The sequence below is a fragment of the Mustelus asterias genome, chromosome 9 (genome assembly GCF_964213995.1).
Source record: "Mustelus asterias chromosome 9, sMusAst1.hap1.1, whole genome shotgun sequence".
In the NCBI taxonomy this organism is placed as follows: domain Eukaryota; kingdom Metazoa; phylum Chordata; class Chondrichthyes; order Carcharhiniformes; family Triakidae; genus Mustelus; species Mustelus asterias.
In genome coordinates, this window is record NC_135809.1 from 24,012,279 (window position 1) to 24,031,667 (window position 19,389).

Below are 19,389 nucleotides of genomic sequence, written 5' to 3' on the forward strand. Positions count from 1 at the left end.
GGCAGTTGTATCATACCACTTTACACATCATAACTGTGATATCCAAACCCCTTTTAATCCAAGCTGTTTCCAATTTTAAACTAAGCTCCAGATCAAAACCCCCGCACTTGAGGAAAACAACAGGCGCCAAATCAAAACCAAAGTAGGTACAATACATACTAGTTAATTAATCAGTAACATTTTGGTTTGATTTTAACTGGCTAGATTTAAAGCTTTGCAGTGATCTTATATTTGGCAAACTTTGAACAATAGATAGCACATAAAATTCCAACGGCAGTACATAATTTTAACCAGTTTACAGAATATTAAACTCCTAGACATTCATAAATCACTATATCCTGCGGACCTTAATACTGCATTCTAAATGGGCAATTTGCATTGGCAACTAAGATTTAATTGAATAATCTCCTGCTGGAACTTGAAATAAGCAGAATTACAATTCATTCCACTAACTTAAAATATTTTAAACTGACTCATAGACAGTACACTTACCTCATTCTTTTGTCCTTGTTAATCTACTTTCCCATAAAATTACTTATTTTCTTCTCCCAATTCTCAACTAACTCTCTCATAATCTTCACTTTAAGACAAAGGAGAGAGCACATGGTTCCCTCCAAGGTTTAAATCCTTTCTTAACAAAGTTCAAATGCAGGTTTATTCAAAATTCAAATTGGCTATTTCAAACTTCAATTTATGTACTTTGATTTTGAAATTTCAATTTACTTTCTAATTATATTTAAACTCTGTATCAAACCCACTGTTGTAAAATCACAGCAGGGAAGAACATCAAAACAAACAACTCTGTTAAACACACATAGACACACATGGAAGCTTCCAACACTAATTCAAACTTAACATCGTAAACTGAGATGTAAGTAAAAGAATTTAAAAGAATACAGAACTTGGATTAAGACAGTCACTTTTATTCTTCTTTCTTCCAAACTATAATTAAACTCAAAACAGAAGTAAATTCAAGAAATCTTATCACTTTAATCTTTAACAGTCTTAACACCTCCCCAGCTCTCCTGAGGCTAAACTAAGGTCATTTATTACCCATAATAAACACTCCACAAGAACAAACAAAGGCTTCAACAATTTCTGCTCTCAATCTAATACAACAACAACCACCTACGTTCGACTAGCAACCAGAGCACACAAACACACTGAAATACAAAAACTAAGATTTCTCCTATCCACCTCCAGGTATGCCATTAGCTCATTCTACCAACTCATCATAACCTTGGGACATAATCACTCCCATTTTTAGGATGTTTTGGTGAACACTAAATAATTCATCCTTAAAAGCCTGGATGAACGCTTGATCTCCTCGACCTGGGTTTCCTTGTCCGGAGCACTCCTGATATACCTGGAACAACCATCCCCCATATTCAGAAGCTCCTTCCCCTTTTAGCTGTTTCGTTGTGGTTATTCTGCTCCAGTTAGTAGGAGCATTCCCTACCACTCTGAATTTCTACCTTAAACTGGGTGAAGGATGTCTGTTGGGCATAATCCTGTGCTGGAGGAGCGGCGGGTCCACCTGCTACCTGTCTCCACTTACCCGCTGGACAAGCTGCCCCTACCAGCTGGTGTACGTCTCTCAGGTGTAATAGGTGTCCAACCCAGATTGTGTCTAATTCTTCCCAGAATTTAGTGTTTGCGCTTCTAGGTTGTAATTTACCCAGGGAAGCCATTATCTGCTGCCTCTCACCTGGGGCAAATGGTTCATAATTTACTTTTGGCTGCGCATCTGTTCCCCCTTGGGTTACTAGCACTAAGTTGTGTTCTAGCGCTTCCCACTCCTCTGGAGGAGCGGTTAGTCCCTGTTGTGTGGACTCATAAGGAGGTAGAGGAATAGTTTCCCCCCTCCATTGCTTTTCTTCTAATACTTGGTTTTGTTTCTCCAGTTCCCTTACTCTGGATTCTAACTCCCTAATCCTTTCTTTATCCTCACTCCACTTCTTAGTAGAGGCGATTACTTGCTCAATTAGTCCAGCTAACTGATGTATTAACAATACTCCTATTTTCTTTGTCATGTTTCTCTTTTCTTTATCCAACCACTTATGCTGTTGGCCCAGAGGGTAGAATAAGTTCCACCCCCCTTTTCTCATCTGTTTAATGAATTTGTTCCTCTCAGTCATACACTCGTTTATCAGGGATTCTGGAGGTCCCCACTGTCTTAGTGATCCTGCCATAATACAGATAGGTTTTATGCTCACCACCTGGAGCCTTCTATTCTCCCTTCTCACTCGCCCACTCCTAGGTCGCTCTTATCGGAGTCCGGTGTTATCTGTCAGGGGTGATCAAATCCCTCCGTACCACCGCTTACACTATTAAGCTTACACTATTAAGCTGGCTTTTACTCTGGTGGTCACTCAGACAGTCTCTCTTTCTCACTCACGTCTGAACATCACACCCCAGGCATCTCTTTCCCCAGTCTTTACACTCACTTGAGTATTAAAGACAAATGCCTCCTTGTCCGTATGTGTTCAGTTCAGACGTCTTTCACTCTCACACTCTCTCATCACGTATGATCAGCCCACTGTAGTTTGACTCACCCTATTAGGTTCAGAACTCTATTCCTGTACCCAGGTTGTGGCCATTCAACCTGAGCCCGCAAACAGAGTCCCGCAAACAGATCCCGGGGTCCCGGGTTTCGGCACCAATTGTAGTTGGTAAAAATTACCTCTGAGGCTGGTATGAGTCAAAATAGAGTAGGCTTTATTCTCACAAGCTTGCGGGAGAACTTGACCCCTTGAAAGCGGAAGCCGAAGTTCTCTCTGAACACAGAAAATTGGGGATATATATACATTATGGCTCCCAGAACCAGTCACGACACAAACACTGGTCTGGTCATGAATCAACGTCCATACAACAGTCCTTGATCACGAAGCAGCAGTTCTCTGGCAGCTGTAGTCACGATACAGTCTTAGGTTTCCTGCTCTTCCACAGCCCTTCCTTTGAAGTTACCGGCACAATTGTGGCTGGCCCAGCGGGAATCCTCCTTTAAACGGCCGTTATCATGCTCCACATCTTGTAATTGCCTTCCTTCCTCAAACCACACACAAGCTTGTAGAAAAGGTAAGACTTTACAAACATTACATTTATATTAGCTGTATGTCTTTATAAGAATGAAGTTAAAGAATGAAACCGTGAATAAATAACTTATATTCATGCCAGAAGCAGTATATACAAGGGGATTAGCCATAATGAAGGGTCATGCTTGTGATACATACTAAGTACAAAGTTCAACCTTTTAGGTACAAAATACATTAACCCTTTCCTTTTAGGTACAAAATACATTGAGTACAAAAAACATTAACCCTTTCCCTTCTTCACCTTCAAAGGCCAGATCCTTAAAACTGAATCACTGGCCTCTTACACTACTCAATTCACCACATCCCTTACACTCACCAACAACAATCCTGATCAATCATAACGCATGCCTCACATTCATAGGTTCACTTTCACTCTTAGCACAGCTGCAAGCTTCACAGCCACATCTCACAGCTTGCACAGACTCCCCAGCTATGCAACCAGGAGAGCCATATCGACCAAACACATTGCATCAACCTCTCTGATACACTTGCCCCTCTCTTGCAGGAGAAGGTGGCACAGGAGAGAGGCAGCAGGAGCTAAGCAGGGGGGACAATTCCTGCTGCATGTTCTCACTTCCACAGAGGCTGATCATCATTGGAGCGGCTCGAACTGAGGTCTTGGCCAGTGGCAGGGCTGAGACCATAGAAATTGACAGTATGTTCCTTTCTAATTCATTCTATTCCTCCCCCCCTCCTCCTACAACCTCACTGATATGCAAGATGATGTGAGTATGCAGCTCTTCTTTGTCATATCCCCCACTGATTTCACCATAACCCTACCCTTGTGCTTTCCTCCATTTAGATACCCATGAACTGTCAGCTGGCTAAACGGTGGCACAGGAGCCACAAGAGGGACCAGACATGGGTAATGAAGAAACACTCACACACACAGCCACTGTAAAATGGCACGTACTTTGGAAGCTGGTGCAGTGTGGTAGCGGGGACCCTTTTCGAGGGGGATCCCTGAGGGCTACGTGATCGGGCTGGACGCTACGGAGTGGCAGAGCAGGAAGCTGTGTCAATCAGATGCGAGGTCGCACGTCCTGGGTCGAGGAGGATCTTCAGTTGGAGCCAGGGAGGAATGGAGAGTAGTCACGTGTTCAGTTCTGTCAGATCCTTGTTTGTATATATCTATTTATCATTCGTATAACATTAAGCCACAACGAGTCACCTTTGCAGTTATTACACATGGAGATGGTGTAATGACCACAATGAGGCCATGAAGTTGGCATCTTGGAGTATTAGCTCTCTGATTTAGGTAATGATTGCCTTCCAAAACTCGCCATAAACAGGTCCAGGCAGCAGGCGACCGAGGGGGTCGTCCGACCCAACTGTCTGCCCCTCTACCGCGGCTATATTCGCAGCTGGGTGTCCCTGGAGAGGGAGCATGCGGCATCCGAGGGCACTATTAACATCTTCCATGCCCACTGGGCACCACAGGGACTGCAGAGTGTATTATTGACCACTTTAATCACATTTGATTTGATGGTTTTAAGTTTCCTTTCCACTTTGCCCTTTGTTTCGGGTGGTTCCCCTCCTTTTGGGAGCTGCCCATTTTAATTTGTCCCTTTGCTAATTAATTTAGAGTAATTGTTTGACCAATAAGAGCGGTAATAATTGCTTTCCCAATCAGGGAGTCTCACCTGTGTATACAAGGAGGCGTGCCAGGTCTACTGGCACTCTGGATTTTGACTTTGTACTTGGAGCATTCTTAAGAGTGAGGGTAAGTTTGTAAATAAAGGCAATTTGGTGAAGGGATGATGGCCTCTGAGGAGTTATTTCACATTGGGTATTATATGGAAGCCAATTTTGCAGCCAATGGGTTGAAATAGATGTTTCCATTAATTTGTAGCTTTAAGCTCTTGTGGGAGACCTCGCCACAAAATAGTAAGAACGCAAATTTATGGGTTTGATTCTTAACATTACGATTTCTCAATTTTTTACTTGCTATCTCGGCAAAATGCTAATCAGGTGCCAGGAACTCTGCTGCAAGAAGGGATTAAAATCAGTTAGTGAGTCATCTGTGACCACTTTAATTCACTTTCAAACACCCTGCTCAAGAACAGTTAGACAGATTCTTGGAAGCATACCAAGATCTTGCACATCGAAAGTGCATCATAAATAAATGTAATGAATGAAATCGAGAGACTTAATAAGAGATCTGGGAATGACTGTTGGCTGATCACCATCAAGGTCTGGACAATGCAACAAAACAATGAAAGGATGATGGCGTATGTATTCTTAACAATAAAGCACAGGTCTCTGGAGGCGATGCATTGATCAGATCACACTTGATGTATTGAGTTCAGCTCTCATTGCCATGCCACAGAAACCTGGGGGAAGAATAAAGATGATCAAGAAGATATATCCCAAAAGTAAACAGGATTATTTGTGAAGCAAAATTATGGAAACGTAAATCTAAAATATGGTACATTCTTGAGATATGACATGGGAAACCCAGAATACCACTTCAAAATAAGCCAGACTACTTTTTTTATTCATTTGTGGGATATGGGCATCACTGGCTGGCCAGCATTTATTGTAAGAGTTTTAACAACACCAGGTTAAAGTCCAACAGGTTTATTTGGTAGCAATTGCCATTAGCTTTCGGAGCGCTGCTCCTTCGTCAGATGGAGTAGATGTTCGTGGATGTGGTTCCAATCAAGCAGGTTGCTTTTCAGGATGGTATCAAGCTTCTTGACTGTTGTTGGAGCTGCAAGTAGGGAGTATTTCATCACACTCCTGACTTGTGCCTTGTAGATAATGGATAGGTTTTGGAGAGTTAGGATATGAGTTACTCACCACAGTATTCCTAGCCTCTGACCTGCTCTCAGAGGGCTGTGGAGGCCGAGACGTTGAGCGTCTTCAAGACAGAAATTGATAAATTCTTGATTTCTCGAGGAATTAAGGGCTATGGGGAGAGAGCGGGTAAATGGAGTTGAAATCAACCATGATTGAATGGTGGAGTGGACTCGATGGGCCGAATGGCCTTACTTCCGCTCCTATGTCCTTTGGTCTTATGGTCTTATGTGGTGAGTCCAGTTGATTTTCTGGTCAATGGTAACTTTAAGGATGTTGACAGTGGCAGATTCAGTGATGGCAACACCATTGAATGTCGAGAGGTGGTGGTTAAAGATAATTAGGACCAAAGGAAGATAATTTATATTAATGACCAATAGTTTTGAAACAGCTTTTGGGAAGATGCCATGATAAAAAACGTGGACAATGTTGACTGAGTGGTTCAAAAAATATATAGGGACATTCAGACAGGATGCTAGTGCAGTTGAGTTTAGACTTCATTTGTCTTAACATTTCTTCTTTTCAGACTGAGTATGTGGAGATGTGGAAAAAACTAATTAGAAAATAGGTTTCAGGAGAATTCGAGACAGAACATAATAAATTTGCCACACTCCTAGTTAAAGTAACATTATTTTTACAGTTTGTTATGAATCATGGATTTTGCTACTCCACTGAAACTGAAAGCAATGTCAGGAGTTTGCACATGCACAGTTACTGTCAGTTATTCTACTGTTCTCCAGAGGGTGCACTGTTGAGGTCTCCCAGACTGCAAGCAACAATTAGTGGGAAATCTAAGAACCAACAAAAGCTTCAATGCATTCACTATGATGGTCATTTTATCAGAATTTGGCAGAGTGTAGGTTCTGGTGAAAAAAGTCGGTTTTCTCTTCAGATTGTACAACACTCGGTCAAAAAACCCAGCTGTTATGTGGGTGAGTGGGTGGGTGGCTAAACACAGAGGTAAAGTCCAGCTGGGCGGCACGGTAGCACAGTGGTTAGCACTGCTGCTTCACAGCTCCAGGGACCTGGGTTCGATTCCTGGCTTGGATCACTGTCTGTGTGGAGTTTGCACATTCTCCTCGGGTCTGCGTGGGTTTCCTCCGGGTGCTCCGGTTTCCTCCCACAGTCCAAAAATGTGCGGGTTAGGTTGATTGGCCATGCTAAAAATTGCCCTTAGTGTCCTGAGATGCGTAGGTTGGAGGGATTAGTGGGTGGATATGGGGGTAGGGCCTGGGTGGGATTATGGTCGGTGCAGACTTGATGGGCCGAATGGCCTCTTTCTGTACTGTAGGGATTCTATGATTTCTATGCACTGAGATTGAGGCACCATCTTTAAAGGGTGATCCAATGACCCAATCAGAACATGAATTCCTCCATCCCACCACGGAGGTCTAGGATCTTCCCCCCCTCACATCCCCCTCTCCCCCAATCGGAGTCAGAGCCGGCACCTTTCCCCCACACCCTGATTGGTGGCGGCACCTCACCTCTCCCCCTGATGAGAGCTGGCACCTCTCCCCGGCCCCCACAACAGTAAGTGCTGGCACTGCCCCATCCGAATATCAGGCTCCTTCCCCCCCACCCCTCCGCCAAACCCCCTCCCACACAGCCATCGCCGGCACTTCCAGCTTCCAGGTCTGCTCCTGGCCACTATCAGATATAAATGAATCACCCATTTCCTCCATGAGGCTCCACTGAGGTCTGCCCCGGCACTGCCCCTTGGCACAGGTTGGCACTGCCAGGTTAGCAAGGTATCAAACTGCAGTGTCATTCTGTGCTGGGGTAGTGCCAGGAGGCATTGCCAGGCCGCTGCCTGGCCATGTCCCTCTCCTCTGTGGGGGCTATATTTTATGCCCCTGGGGGCATTCCCATGACAGGTTCACATCTGGATGAACCCTTTGGTAAACCGTACCAACGTGACAACACGTTGGTGTGGTTTGAAAATATGGCATGGGGTGGGCAACATATGTCGAAGGGGAGGGTTAGTGACTATTAAAATGTATTAAATCATGTTCATGCCCACAAAATGTCACCGGTGAGGGGGCGACGAAAATTGGAAGTTGTGATCTCGCCTTCATGATCTGCGATTTCTGGGCTTCGCTGCATCTTGAGCCCTCGCCGGCAATCTCGTGAAGGATGAGCATGGTTTTGAGATCCTGCCCTATTACTCTCTAGTTGTAAAAACTCTTGAAAATGTTACACGTTGTTGAATGAGGTGTAACTAGACTTGTAATAGCTTTGTGGTTTTATAACAAGTGATAAATAACCTCACGAGCCCTGAAAGCTTAATTCTAAATTTGTGGAATGTCAAGTTCCATGATTATAAATTCCACGTATTTTAAAATATTTTTACAAGTTTGTTTATCATTATTTTAACATCTATCTGAATTCAATCATAATCATTCTTATCTTATCTGAAATTTTAGACTAAAAATAAAGGGCAATGCTTTTAACTTCTTGGTTTGCTCTCTGTGAAAATACTTCCATGTGATTGGCTGTTTAACCCATTTTCACTGTTAATGCACATAGTAGGAGTTTCCTTTGACTCGGCACCAGATTTAAACTTCTTTTAGGAAAGGGGAAGTCTGTGTTACAGAGATCATAGATCTTCATGTGAGGTCAATGGCGAGTGCCATCGCTTCATTGCTGAGCTCAAATTCTGGACCAAAATGTCAAATATATTACAAATAAATATCTGTATTTATTGTGACAACGCAAAGCATGACTAGTCTGAATAAATTATGCTTAGACTCTTTCAAATATTACTTTTGAACATAAGAACTAGGAGCAGGGATAGGCAATTTAGCCCCTCAAGCCTGCTCTGCCATTTAATACGATTATGGCTGATCTCATCTCAGCCTCAACTCTCTTTTCTTCCCATTCACCATAGCCCTCCAAACCCTTACTAATTAAAAATCTCTTCCACCACTTCCTTAAATTTACTCAATGTCCTGGCATCCACCACGCTCTGGGGTAATGGATTTCACAGATTCACGACTCTTTGAAAGAAGTAACTTCTCCTTATCTCTGTTTTGAATCTATCACCCCTTATCTTAAAACTATGACTAGGTTACGTCTGCTCCACATCTACTCTGCCAATCCCCCTTATTATCTTGTACACCCCAATTAGATCTCCTCTCATTCTTCTAAACTTCAGGGAGTATAGACCTAAACTCTCCAATCTCTCTTTGTAAAACAAAGCCCTCATCTCTGGAATCAATCAATTGAACCTGCTTTGAACTGCCTCCAATGCAAATACATATGTTATAAACTATCAGGTGAAATCATGTATCTTTTTTAATTAGGTCATTAATTTATTATTCACTAAGGCTTTCAGAAAATTTAGCAACGCAACTTTAGCACTGAAGAAATAGAACATTTGTTGAGCTAAAGATCCCTTTACTTGGCAATATTAATCTGGTTCTGAAATGTTTACATCCAATTTCTCCCAACTTTAAAATATTAACAATCCACACACATAACTTTTGACAAATGATACGCACCCAAAAGCAGTATTTTCCGACAGCATCTCTGCAATATTGATGCAAGTGTTACAGATAAACTGCAATAGAACTGGCCAAATTTCAAACTAATTTTCTATCGGAATGGGTCCCTTTATCATATGATAAACTCCCCAGTGTTCTTTTCAGTGACCTAGTTTATCTTTCCAGATAAAAATGATATCAGGCGAATTGTGTCACACTTGCTAAAATGATGTAAATGTTGATTATCATTTCCATGAACAGTATTTTACAACTTTGTTATTCCACTTACGACTAATTTATTATTGTTTTCCCAGGAAGATTGTTGCTACCTTGAGATTATAAAATAGAAACACAGCAAGGCTCTCACAAACTAATTATAAATGCACTGGGCCAATTTCCATTTTGCTACCATCCAAATTGCGCTTAAAAATTGACTTTGATTCGATTTGATTTGATTTATTATTGTCACATGTTTTGGGATACAGTGAAAAGTATTGTTTCTTGCGCATTATAGACAAAGCACACCGTTCATAGAGTACATAGGGGAGAAGGAAAGGAGAGGGTGGTGAATATAGTGTTACAGTCATATCTAGGGTGTTGAGAAAGATCAGTTTAATATAAGGTAGGTCCATTCAAAAGTCTGTTGGTAGCAGGGAAGAAGCTGTTCTTGAGTCGGTTGGTACGGGTGTATGGGGTGTCAGGGAGGGGTAGTACCTCTGGTGGGGGAACATGTTGCGTCCTTTTTAGGGCGGTTCGTCCACCTTTGGTCCCCACCTGGCACTCAGCTCTCACTTCTGGCTTCCCGTAGCTGTTTGCATGTGACAGCGGCCACACCCCGGGCAACGGCTTCGACAAGCTGGCTAAACCAGGTGAGGGTAGCCGATGGGTCTCAACCTTCGGTGAGATTGGGAGATGTCTATCCCAGCATACGAAGACAGACTCTGGCGGATCGGGCAGACGAGACCAATGGAAGGTCCAACGGTCAAGAAGGCGGTCTCTGCAAGCGTCGTGGAACGCGAAGAGCAGGACAAGACACAGGAGACGTCCTGGTCACCCACTGCGCCTAGTCCCATCTCCAGCCGTCTCGACTCCTTTCTTGCCACTGGATCCAGATGGGAATTGGGAAGAGAGAGTGAGGCTAACGCTGCGCAACTCTCCCTCACTTTAATCCAAATCACGCGCTAGTCTCGACACCATCATCATCATTATCATCACCGTCCTGTTCAACCTTTGAAGTCCTGTGGCGATGGGCGAACGACGAAGCAGCAGGTGTGGATACACTGGGAACTGTAGTCACAGGCGGCTCAGGTCTAATGGTTGTTTTCCGCTGACCGAAGCAGCAGTGAAACTCGGCATCTACCTGAGCGAATGAGCAGCCCTCTTCAGGAATGCACTGCTCACCTCCGTAGAATGAGGAAGGGGCTAGAAAAGGTGCCCTGAACATTGCCTGCTTCACTACACCCTGGCCAGTTTACCGCGGCTGGCGGGGATCCCATCTTGGGGTCAAACAAACTTTGCCCATTATGTGCCAGGACATTCCGTGCCCGAATTGGCCTGATCAGTCATCTCCCGACACACCGCATCCAGCCTCATAATGACTAATGGTGTCGAGATCCTCATCGACGACGATGGTCGAACAACAACAGCAACAACAACAACGTGACCTCAAGTTTTTGTATGTTTTTCCCTATGGAAGAAGGTGGAAGAGATTATGTCAGGGGTGTGTGGGGTCCTTGATTAGGCTGGCTGCTTTTCCGAGGCAGTGGGAAGTGTAGATGGAGTCAATGGATGGGAGGCTGTTCTGCATGATGGACTGGGCTTTGTTCACTCTCCTTTGCAGTTTCTTGCAGAGCCATATCAAACTGTGATGCATCCGGAAAATATATTTTCTATGCATTAGTAGGATTCAAAATAACAGCAACTTATATTTATGTAGCAGTTTTAACCAAGTGAAATGCCCCAAGGTTTTTACAGGAGTATTATAAATCAAAGTCTGACATCGAGCCACTTAAGGAAATATTAGGTCAGGAAGCTTGACCAGAGCAGTAGGTTTCAAGGAGTGTCTTAAAGGAGGAAAGTGAAATAGAGGGGTAGGGAAAAGGAGGAAATGCATCAGAGCTTGTGTCCGAGGCAACCAAAGACACGGCCACCAATGAGGGAGCAATTAAAATAGAGGATACACAGAAGGTGGAATGAGAGGAGTGCAGATGTCTCGGAGGGTTGTGAGGCTGGAGGAAACTACAGAGATAGAGAGGGGTGAGATCATGGACAAATTTGAAAACACGGAGACCTGATAGAAGTCTATAAAATTATGAGAGGCATAGATGGGGTTGACAGTCAGAACCTTTTACTGAGTTGAAATGTCTAATACTAGGGGGACATGCACTTAAGGTGAGAGGGGGAAAGTTCAAAGGAGATGTGAGGGACAAGTTTTTTACACAGAGTGGTAACTGTCTAGAACGTGCTGCCAGGGGTGGTGGTGGAGGCAGATATGATAGGGGTATTTAAGGCGCTTTTAGATAAGCACGTCAATATGTAAGGAATAGAGGGCAGGCAGAAGGATTAGTTTAATTTGGCATCATGTTGGGCACAGCATTGTGGACCAAAAGGCCTGTTCCTGTGTTGTATTGTTCTATGTTCTAGAGACAAATTCAGGTGATTTTATGGAGCTGCAAAGCAGTAATCAGTCAGTGATGATTCAAATATGAGGTTGGAAGCTCACTTTGGTATCAAATGTACCATCAAATTTACAAAGACTGGCTTAACCTCAGATTAAGAGGGAGAGGGATGGAGTCACATTTCCGGCCTCCATTCTTGCAGCCGGAGCTCCAATTAGAATCAGGCAGGAAGCAGGAAAATATACACAAACTGGAACCAAGTGACATACTTAGGACTTTTTGTCTCTGTACACTTGACTATCATCAGTTCCTGCTCCTGCCCACCAAACATTAGTGGTACAAGTTGGAGGTTGCTACTTAGCATTAATGAAAGAATTCCTTCCGTGAAATCAAACAGAACAGGATGGAGCTTTGAGAGATATTTTTATACCGGTTGCTTGTGGGGTTTTTCCTCCTTGAAGGTTTTCCAACTTGACGTATTTGCTGGTACAGGCTCAGCACACATCCGAAAGCAACTCCTTGTGCTCTTTGCATTCAGTTACCCTGCCTGATTTCCTGCTTCCAGATCGATGAGTTACGTACAGTACGGTGAAACTTGTTGTGGTGTATATTTGTTTTGAATTGGTAACTTGTGAACTGTGTTATAAAGAAAGAAAATAAGGCTTGTATTTCCGTAGCATGGCATCTTTCATGACCTCAGGACATCCCTAAGAGTTTTCCAATCAACTAAATACTTTTGAAGTGTAGTCACTATTGCAATTAAAGAAAATATAGTCGCTAATTTGTGCACAGAAAGGGCTCACTAAAGCAATGAGATAAATGGCCATTCAATCTGTATTTTCGTGATGTTAGTTAAGGGCTAGATATTGGCAAGGGGTGAACTCCCCTGCTGTTCTTCAAACTATGGCCACGGGACCTTTTACATTCAGAAAAGACCCTGGTTTAGTGGCCCATCTGAAAGACAAACAAAGAGGTCCATTATAATTAGGATATCTGACTTTAAAGCCAGTTTTTAATTGCTGCTTTGAAACCTAGATTTCTCAGAAATTTTAGTTTTTATTTTTATTTATTTTTTATTTTTAGCTTTAAGAGAAAGGGATTTGAAACAAAAAAGGAACCCAAAGTAACATGGTAGATTTAGAGAAAAACAAATTTTATTTTGAAAGTTATTGGGTGGAATTTTTCCATTCCGCCACAGGAGTCATAACGAACGGGACAGGACCATACAAAGGTCCTTTGATCTCAGACGAGATCTTTTGGTCCTGGGGCCAGCGTGGCCAGAAAATCTCGCCTGCTGACTCTCTAAACAAAGTAGAATACAAATATATAAATGGTCATAAAGAACAAAGAACAAAACAAAGAACACAGAACAATACAGCACAGGAACAAGCCCTTCGGCCCTCCAAGCCCGTGCCCTGGTCCAAACTAGACCATTCTTTTGTATCCCTCCATTCCCACTCCGTTCATGTGGCTATCTCGATAAGTCTTAAACATTCGCAATGTGTCCGCCTCCACCACCTTGCCTGGCAGCGCATTCCAGGCCCCCACCACTCTCTGTGTAAAATATGTCCTTCTGATATCTGTGTTAAACCTCCCCCCGCTTCACCTTGAACCTATGACCCCTCGTGAACGTCACCACCGACCTGGGGAAAAGCTTCCCACCGTTCACCCTATCTATGCCTTTCATAATTTTATACACCTCTATTAAGTCTCCCCTCATCCTCCGTCTCTCCAGGGAGAACAACCCCAGTTTACCCAATCTCTCCTCATAACTAAGCCCCTCCATACCAGGCAACATCCTGGTAAACCTCCTCTGTACTCTCTCCAAAGCCTCCACGTCCTTGTGGTAATGTGGCGACCAGAACTGGACGCAGTATTCCAAATGCGGCCGAACCAACGTTCTATACATCTGCAACATCAGACCCCAACTTTTATACTCTATGCCCCGTCCTATAAAGGCAAGCATGCCATATGCCTTCTTCACCACCTTCTCCACCTGTGACGTCACCTTCAAGGATCTGTGGACTTGCACACCCAGGTCCCTCTGCGTATCTTCACCCTTTATGGTTCTGCCATTTATCGTATAGCTCCTCCCTACATTATTTCTACCAAAATGCATCACTTCGCATTTATCAGGATTGAACTCCATCTGCCATTTCTTTGCCCAAATTTCCAGCCTATCTATATCCTTCTGTAGCCTCTGACAATGCTCCTCACTATCTGCAAGTCCTGCCAATTTTGTGTCATCCGCAAACTTACTGATCACCCCAGTTACACCTTCTTCCAGATCGTTTATATAAATCACAAACAGCAGAGGTCCCAATACAGAGCCCTGCGGAACACCACTAGTCACAGGCCTCCAGCCGGAAAAAGACCCTTCCACTACCACCCTCTGTCTTCTGTGACCAAGCCAGTTCTCCATCCATCTCGCCACCTCCCCTTTTATCCCATGAGATCCAACCTTTTTCACCAGCCTACCATGAGGGACTTTGTCAAACGCTTTACTAAAGTCCATATAGACGACATCCACGGCCCTTCCCTCGCCAACCATTTTGGTCACTTCTTCAAAAAACTCCACCAGGTTAGTGAGGCATGACCTCCCTCTCACAAAACCATGCTGACTATCGTTAATGAGTTTATTCCTTTCTAAATGCGCATACATCCTATCTCTAAGAATCTTCTCCAACAACTTCCCCACCACGGACGTCAAGCTCACCGGCCTATAATTACCCGGGTTATCCTTCCTACCCTTCATAGTTAGCAATACAAGTTAATTATGCCATTAAGAAAGCAAGCTAAATACTTCAGTTCATTACTGGAAGAAATCAAGGAAATGTTAAATATGTACCAAGCCGAGATCCAACCAGACTTGTAGACTTTTGGATTTTGTAATCATGAGGATTTTACCAGAATTGAGAGTATTTATCTGTAAAGAAAGATTAAACAGAGATGAGGCTCCTTATTCTTAGAACAAAGGGCAGAAAAAGGATGTTATTAATATTATCTCATGAGGTGCATTGGCCAAACTAAATTCTCCTGAACAGGTGCCGGAGTGTGGCGATGAGGGGATTTTCACAGTAACTTCATTGCAGTGTTAATATATAAACCTACTTGTGACACTAATAAATAAACTTTAAAAAATTACCATTTCTTTCCTCTTCAATACCATCCAGTGTTCATATTTTTCCTTTAGTCCCACTTACTGCCTCCTCCTGCTCCATCACGATACATCCCCATTCCTGGCTGATTATGGTGGAATTTGCACTCACATTCTCTGGATTTGTAGTCCTGTGACATAACCACTATACCAATGTACCAAACTGCTGAATAAAGCAGACTTAATTTCAAGTCAAACCCTGCCTCGCCCAGTGTTTGAAATAGGAGCATGTAAAGCTCTGGTCCAGGTCACTAAATAGCTTCATCTCTCCCTCCAGAATCTTACTCCCACGCGTGTAGATTTAGAGTAGTGAGATTCAACATTTGTAAACAAAAAAATGTTGTCATTCTGCTAAAGGGAGTGACTGATGCCTCTGAACCCAAGGGGATATCTATGGCAGTCCTGAATTCATAATTAATCTGTTATGTTTCTAAATTTATTCTAAATACTAGAGAGATGCAAATGTTATTAAATATTGAAGTGTTTGATTATTTTGGCAAGCATAATTCAGAAAACATTCAGCTTAAATGGACCCTCAATCACAAAATGGTACTACAAACCACTGCAGAAAATGTTGTTGCTCCCAGTGATATTTACACTCTTCGCAGACAGCGCATGAGGACAATCTGTGCTTCACAGTCATAATTTAGAAGAATTTTATAATTATAATTTTTAACCAATTCCATTCATTAAATTTTTCAATTTTTATTTTGGGTGCTGAATTGGTAATGAAAATAGAATCCCGACAGTGCAGAAGGAGGCCATTTGGCCCATCGAGTCTGAACTGACAAAATCCCACTCAGCCCCTAGCAGCATGTATTTACACTGCCCCTGACGCTAAGGGGCAATTTAGCATGGCCAATCCACCTAACCTACATATCTTTGGAGTGTGGGAGAAAACCCATGCAGACATGGATAAAACATGAAAACTCAACATAGACAAGCACCCAAGGCTGGAATTGAACCGGGGTCCTTGGTGCTGTGAGGTAGCAATGCTAACCACTGTACCACCCTAACTCCCATTTTATTGCTTACCACAAATCAAGTCTGGATTTACACACACATTCTATCTGTAGTATTAAGGCATATCTCAAAGAGCGTTGAAAACTACAGCAATGTTTATTAACAAAATGGAAATATTGCACACAATAATTACCATATACTAGTCATGGCATATATTATAAAATTAAATTTTGGAATCACTGTTTTCTATTCCTGACAGACTTTCAAATAAAATTTACTTTACTATTGTGTTGCTGTGCTATCGAAAACAATTACAGGAACCAACATTATGAAGTACACAGTCCACTCACAAAAGCAATAAATATTTTTTACTGCTAAAATAGCTCGACAGTGTTTTTTGATCATAGAAACTTACATTACATTATTGGAATTAGTGTTGGTACCCATAAATTGATGTGGGTGAACTGTGTAATTAATTATCAATTGTCATATTGCTTGGCTTTGTCGTTTCTTTTGAACAGCAGGTTATATTTATCTACCACCCTTCACAGAATAAAAATCCCAAGATGCTTCACGGGAGCATCATGAAACGAAACATGTCACTGAACCACATAAGAAGATATTAGATCAAATGACCAAAATCTTGGTCAAAGGGTTAGGTTTTAGGGAGTGTCTTAAAGGAGGAATGTGAGGTAGAAAGGCAGAGAGGTGTGGGGAAGGAATTCCAATGTTCAGGGCCGCGGCAACTGAGGGCTCAGTAAGAGGCCAGTATTAGATGTTGTGGAAATGCCAGTGTTGGATTGGGGTGGACACAGTGAGAAATCACGAGCTTTTGGAGCGCTGCTGCTTCCTCAGGTCAGCGCTGCACCTGGTTCCAAATAAACCTGCTGAACTTCACCTGGTGTTGTGAGATTACAGTATTAGAAGAGCGCAGATACCTGGAAAGGTGGGGCGGGAGGAGATTACAAAGATAGGAAGGGGCAAGAATATGGCAGGATTTGAAATAAGGATAGGCAGCATCAGTAAGGAGCGAAAGGGCCCTTTGGGTCATCTGGACTCAAAACATCAGCTCTTTTCTCTCCCTACAGATGTTGCCAAACTTGCTGAGATTTTCCAGCAATTTCTCTTTTGGTTTCAGATTCCAATATCTGCAGTAATTTGCTTTTATTTGAAACAAGGATGATAATATTTTTAAAATCAGGACATTGCCTGACTGGGAGCGAAGGCAGGTCAGCAACCACAGAAGTGATAAGTGAATGGGATTTGTGTAAGTTAAGGGAAAGTAATGAAATGGTTTAGCTCAGTTGGATAGCTGGCTAGTTTGGGATATAGAATGAGGGTAATGTTGCTGGTTCAATCCCCGCATGGGGTGCAGTTTATGCTGCTTCCTTGACTTGTCCAGTACTGCACCACAAGTTTATTTATTTCCCCACCCCTCCTTTGCCCTCAATGTGGCCAATGACCAACTCGCCAGCATTGAGGGGCATTGGTGTGGAGCAGACTGCGCAGCTGCGGTGACCTCTGAGCGGGGTGGGAGTGGCTGGCAGCTGCTGGGAGACACACAGCGGCGGGGCGGCGCGGCCTGGCATCGCACCCGGACCCCCAGGCAGCCGCGGGCCGGCCGAGTGCAGAGCTGCTGCAGGCCGCCGCCTCCTCCTCCTCACGGTGAGACAGGGCGCGGGGAGAGTGAGGGAGCCGCGGAGGAGGAACAGCAACAAGAGCGGGGCAGCCGGCGGGAGTGAAGGCCGCAAGATGGCGAGCGCCTCCTACCACATCTCCAACCTGCTGGAGAAGATGACTTCCAGCGACAAGGACTTCAGGTAATTCCCCTCCCCCTCCCCCGCTTTGTCTGCAGATACCCCGCGGAGGAAAGCGGTTCTCCATCCCATTGAAGTTCATGCCCGGGCCCTGGCTGCAAATTGCCTTTCCAGTGACACTGCCTCACCCCCCTCCCCTCCCTCCCTCCCTCTGCGCCCCCCCCCTCCCCTCCCCTCCCTCTGCGCCCCCCCCCTCCCCTCCCCTCCCCTCCCTCTGCGCCCCCCCCCTCCCCTCCCTCTGCGCCCCCCCCCCCTCCCCTCCCTCTGCGCCCCCCCCCCTCCCCTCCCTCTGCGCCCCCCCCCCTCCCCTCCCTCTGCGCCCCCCCTCCCCTCCCTCTGCGCCCCCCCCTCCCCTCCCTCCCTCCCTCTGCGCCCCCCCCCTCCCCTCCCTCCCTCCCTCTGCGCCCCCCCCCCTCCCCTCCCTCTGCGCCCCCCCCCTCCCCTCCCTCTGCGCCCCCCCTCCCCTCCCTCTGCGCCCCCCCCCCTCCCCTCCCTCCCTCCCTCTGCGCCCCCCCCCCTCCCCTCCCTCTGCGCCCCCCCCCCCTCCCCTCCCTCTGCGCCCCCCCCTCCCCTCCCCTCCCTCTGCGCCCCCCCCCCTCCCCTCCCTCTGCGCCCCCCCCCTCCCCTCCCTCTGCGCCCCCCCTCCCCTCCCCTCCCTCTGCGCCCCCCCCCCTCCCCTCCCTCTGCGCCCCCCCCCTCCCCTCCCTCTGCGCCCCCCCCCTCCCCTCCCTCTGCGCCCCCCCCTCCCCTCCCTCTGCGCCCCCCCCTCCCCTCCCTCTGCGCCCCCCCCTCCCCTCCCTCTGCGCCCCCCCCCTCCCCTCCCTCTGCGCCCCCCCCCTCCCCTCCCTCTGCGCCCCCCCCCTCCCCTCCCTCTGCGCCCCCCCCCTCCCCTCCCTCTGCGCCCCCCCCCTCCCTTCTCTGCTGCCCCCCCCCTCCCCTCCCTCTGCGCCCCCCCCCTCCCCTCCCTCTGCGCCCCCCCCCTCCCCTCCCTCTGCGCCCCCCCCCTCCCCTCCCTCTGCGCCCCCCCCCTCCCCTCCCTCTGCGCCCCCCCCTCCCCTCCCTCTGCGCCCCCCCCTCCCCTCCCTCTGCGCCCCCCCCTCCCCTCCCTCTGCGCCCCCCCCTCCCCTCCCTCTGCGCCCCCCCCTCCCCTCCCTCTGCGCCCCCCCCTCCCCTCCCTCTGCGCCCCCCCCTCCCCTCCCTCTGCGCCCCCCCCTCCCCTCCCTCTGCGCCCCCCCCTCCCCTCCCTCTGCGCCCCCCCCCTCCCCTCCCTCTGCGCCCCCCCCTCCCCTCCCTCTGCGCCCCCCCCCTCCCCTCCCTCTGCGCCCCCCCCTCCCCTCCCTCTGCGCCCCCCCCTCCCCTCCCTCTGCGCCCCCCCCTCCCCTCCCTCTGCGCCCCCCCCTCCCCTCCCTCTGCGCCCCCCCCTCCCCTCCCTCTGCGCCCCCCCCCTCCCCTCCCTCT

General features: G+C 46.2%; 1 protein-coding gene across 1 annotated transcript in view; it reads left to right on the plus strand.

Moving 5' to 3' along the window:
- Positions 1 to 17,617: 17,617 nt before the first annotated feature.
- cand1 (cullin-associated and neddylation-dissociated 1) overlaps positions 17,618 to 19,389 on the plus strand; it is a 32,974-nt gene continuing 31,202 nt past the window's right edge. The window contains exon 1 of the mRNA XM_078219829.1: positions 17,618 to 17,934. Within this exon, the coding sequence (XP_078075955.1) occupies positions 17,867 to 17,934 (68 nt within the window). The 5' untranslated portion in view covers positions 17,618 to 17,866. The remainder of the gene's footprint in view (positions 17,935 to 19,389) is intronic.